This window comes from Sciurus carolinensis, chromosome 2, assembly GCF_902686445.1.
Source record: "Sciurus carolinensis chromosome 2, mSciCar1.2, whole genome shotgun sequence".
Classification (NCBI taxonomy): domain Eukaryota; kingdom Metazoa; phylum Chordata; class Mammalia; order Rodentia; family Sciuridae; genus Sciurus; species Sciurus carolinensis.
Window position 1 is genome coordinate 120,879,907 of NC_062214.1, and position 1,932 is coordinate 120,881,838.

The 1,932-nt window shown below is 39.2% G+C and overlaps 1 protein-coding gene across 1 annotated transcript; it reads right to left on the reverse strand.

Moving 5' to 3' along the window:
• Positions 1–727: 727 nt before the first annotated feature.
• On the reverse strand, positions 728–1,678 carry LOC124976446 (olfactory receptor 4F15-like). The gene has a single exon (XM_047539319.1). The coding sequence runs from the start codon at positions 1,676–1,678 to the stop codon at positions 728–730; it is 951 nt and encodes a 316-aa protein (XP_047395275.1).
• Between the last annotated feature and the right edge of the window lie 254 nt (positions 1,679–1,932).

The window sequence follows — 1,932 nt, forward strand, 5'->3', positions numbered from 1 at the left end:
CTACTAGAGGCCAATTGAGACTTGTGCCTGCTTCCCTTCTCAGTATCATTTTCCTCTGATGGGTCCTAAAATTAGCCTCCAAATAAATCTTACCATTAAATTTTGTCTCAGCAAGGAAATAGCCAAATGGGGAGGTGAAGGTGATAGTTGAAAGTTATTTATTGTCAAACCCTCGATATTGTTTTGGAGCTGGTTTTGTAGGTACTTGTTACATTATGTAATGTGCTTAATTAACAATGAAAGAAAAAGAAAGAGGAAACTTTGAAAAAAATTTTGTCTTCAGTTTCATTTGGAGGGAATTGATCTAAATAACTAAATAGATCTACTAGTCCCACCTATGTAATTAGTCATTGTAATATTTCCTGATATTCAACAATTTAAGTTTGAAGGTACTTGCAAACTCTGTGGGAATCAGGGGGGATTTCATTATATTCTATGATGAAGTGATTACAAGTTATATTATAGGACCTTGTTTATATTCATTGTTTCTGTGTCCTAAAACAAACCAACAAAGAAACAAATGAAAAACAAAAGTCCCTTAATTCAGTAGCCTCATTTCTGATTTAGCAGAAAGCACTGAGCAAATTCTTTACAGGAGGAACAGTCATACATCTAGCATGAATAGGAGCAGGCCAGCAAGGCAGATGCCACTTTCAATTGAGCACATTAAAGACCAGATGCCTATATGGAGGTGTCCAACACACAGGTCAATGTAGTTCCTGAGCTCTCAACAATAGACTAGTCTGCAGAATCTGTCATGATGACCCCGTTTGCTCAGTCTTTGTATTGCTAAATTTATATCTTTGTTTCTCAATGTGTAGATGACAGGATTCAAGGCTGGGGTGATAGCAAAGTCAACAATAAACATGTATTTGTCAACTGATGATGTGGGGAAAGGCCACAAATAGATAAATATGCATGGAGTGAAAAATAGAACCACCACAGTCATATGAGCTGAGAGTGTGCCAAGAGCCTTGGATAAGTCCCCAGAGGAACGTTTCCAGACAGTGACCAAAATGAAGACATAGGAAAGGAGAAGCAAGAAGAAGGTGCCTATGGTTATAAGGCCGCTGTTGGCAGTGATAACAAACTCAAACTTGGCTGCATCTGAGCAGGCAAGCTGTATGATCCTGGGAAAGTCACAACAAAAGCTGTCTATTTCATTAGGACCACAAAAAGGCAAATTGATAACAAATGAAAACTGAGCCATAGCATGGATCACTCCCATTACCCAGCTCATGACTATCAATAGAACACATGTTTTGGGGCTCATAATGGTCAAGTAGTGGAGAGGCTTACAGATGGCTGCATACCTGTCAAATGCCATGGTTATGAGCAGCACCATTTCTGTTCCTCCAAAGGCATGGATGAAGCATGTCTGTATCATACAGCTTTGGAAGGAAATTGCTCTGTGTTCCTTTAACAGGTCACAGATCATCCTGGGAACTGTGGTGGAGGAAAGTCCCACATCATTGAAGGATAGGTTGACCAGCAGGAAGTACATAGGAGTATGTAAGTGAGAATCAGCAATTACCAAAAAGACAATGAAGAGATTTCCCAAGATGATCCCTAAGTAGAGCAAGGAGAATGTCAGTGTGAGGATAACTTTAGTTTCCCAAGAACCTGAGAGTCCCAGCAGCACAAACTCAGAAACCACAGAGCCATTCAGTCCATCCATTGCTGTGGTCATAAGAGCTGGTTTTGAACCACCTGTGGATAGAACATGATGAAGAATCAGAATCTGAGATGCTGACTCTGTGCATTCCTCATTTATGCTGCTACTCCTTTCTTGGGTCAGAAAGTCTTAGTTTAAAATCATTGAATTGACTCAAAGAACATATAAATCAAAGAGCTAGATAATGAAGAGGAGAGTGATTTTGTAAGAAGAGAAAGAAATTTTGTAAGATATGCAGAAAAATGGATATCTTTCCT

Bases quoted from the DNA above. Each gene is read 5' to 3' on its own strand.
- LOC124976446 (XM_047539319.1), bottom strand. From the start codon at position 1,678: ATGGATGGACTGAATGGCTCTGTGGTTTCTGAGTTTGTGCTGCTGGGA.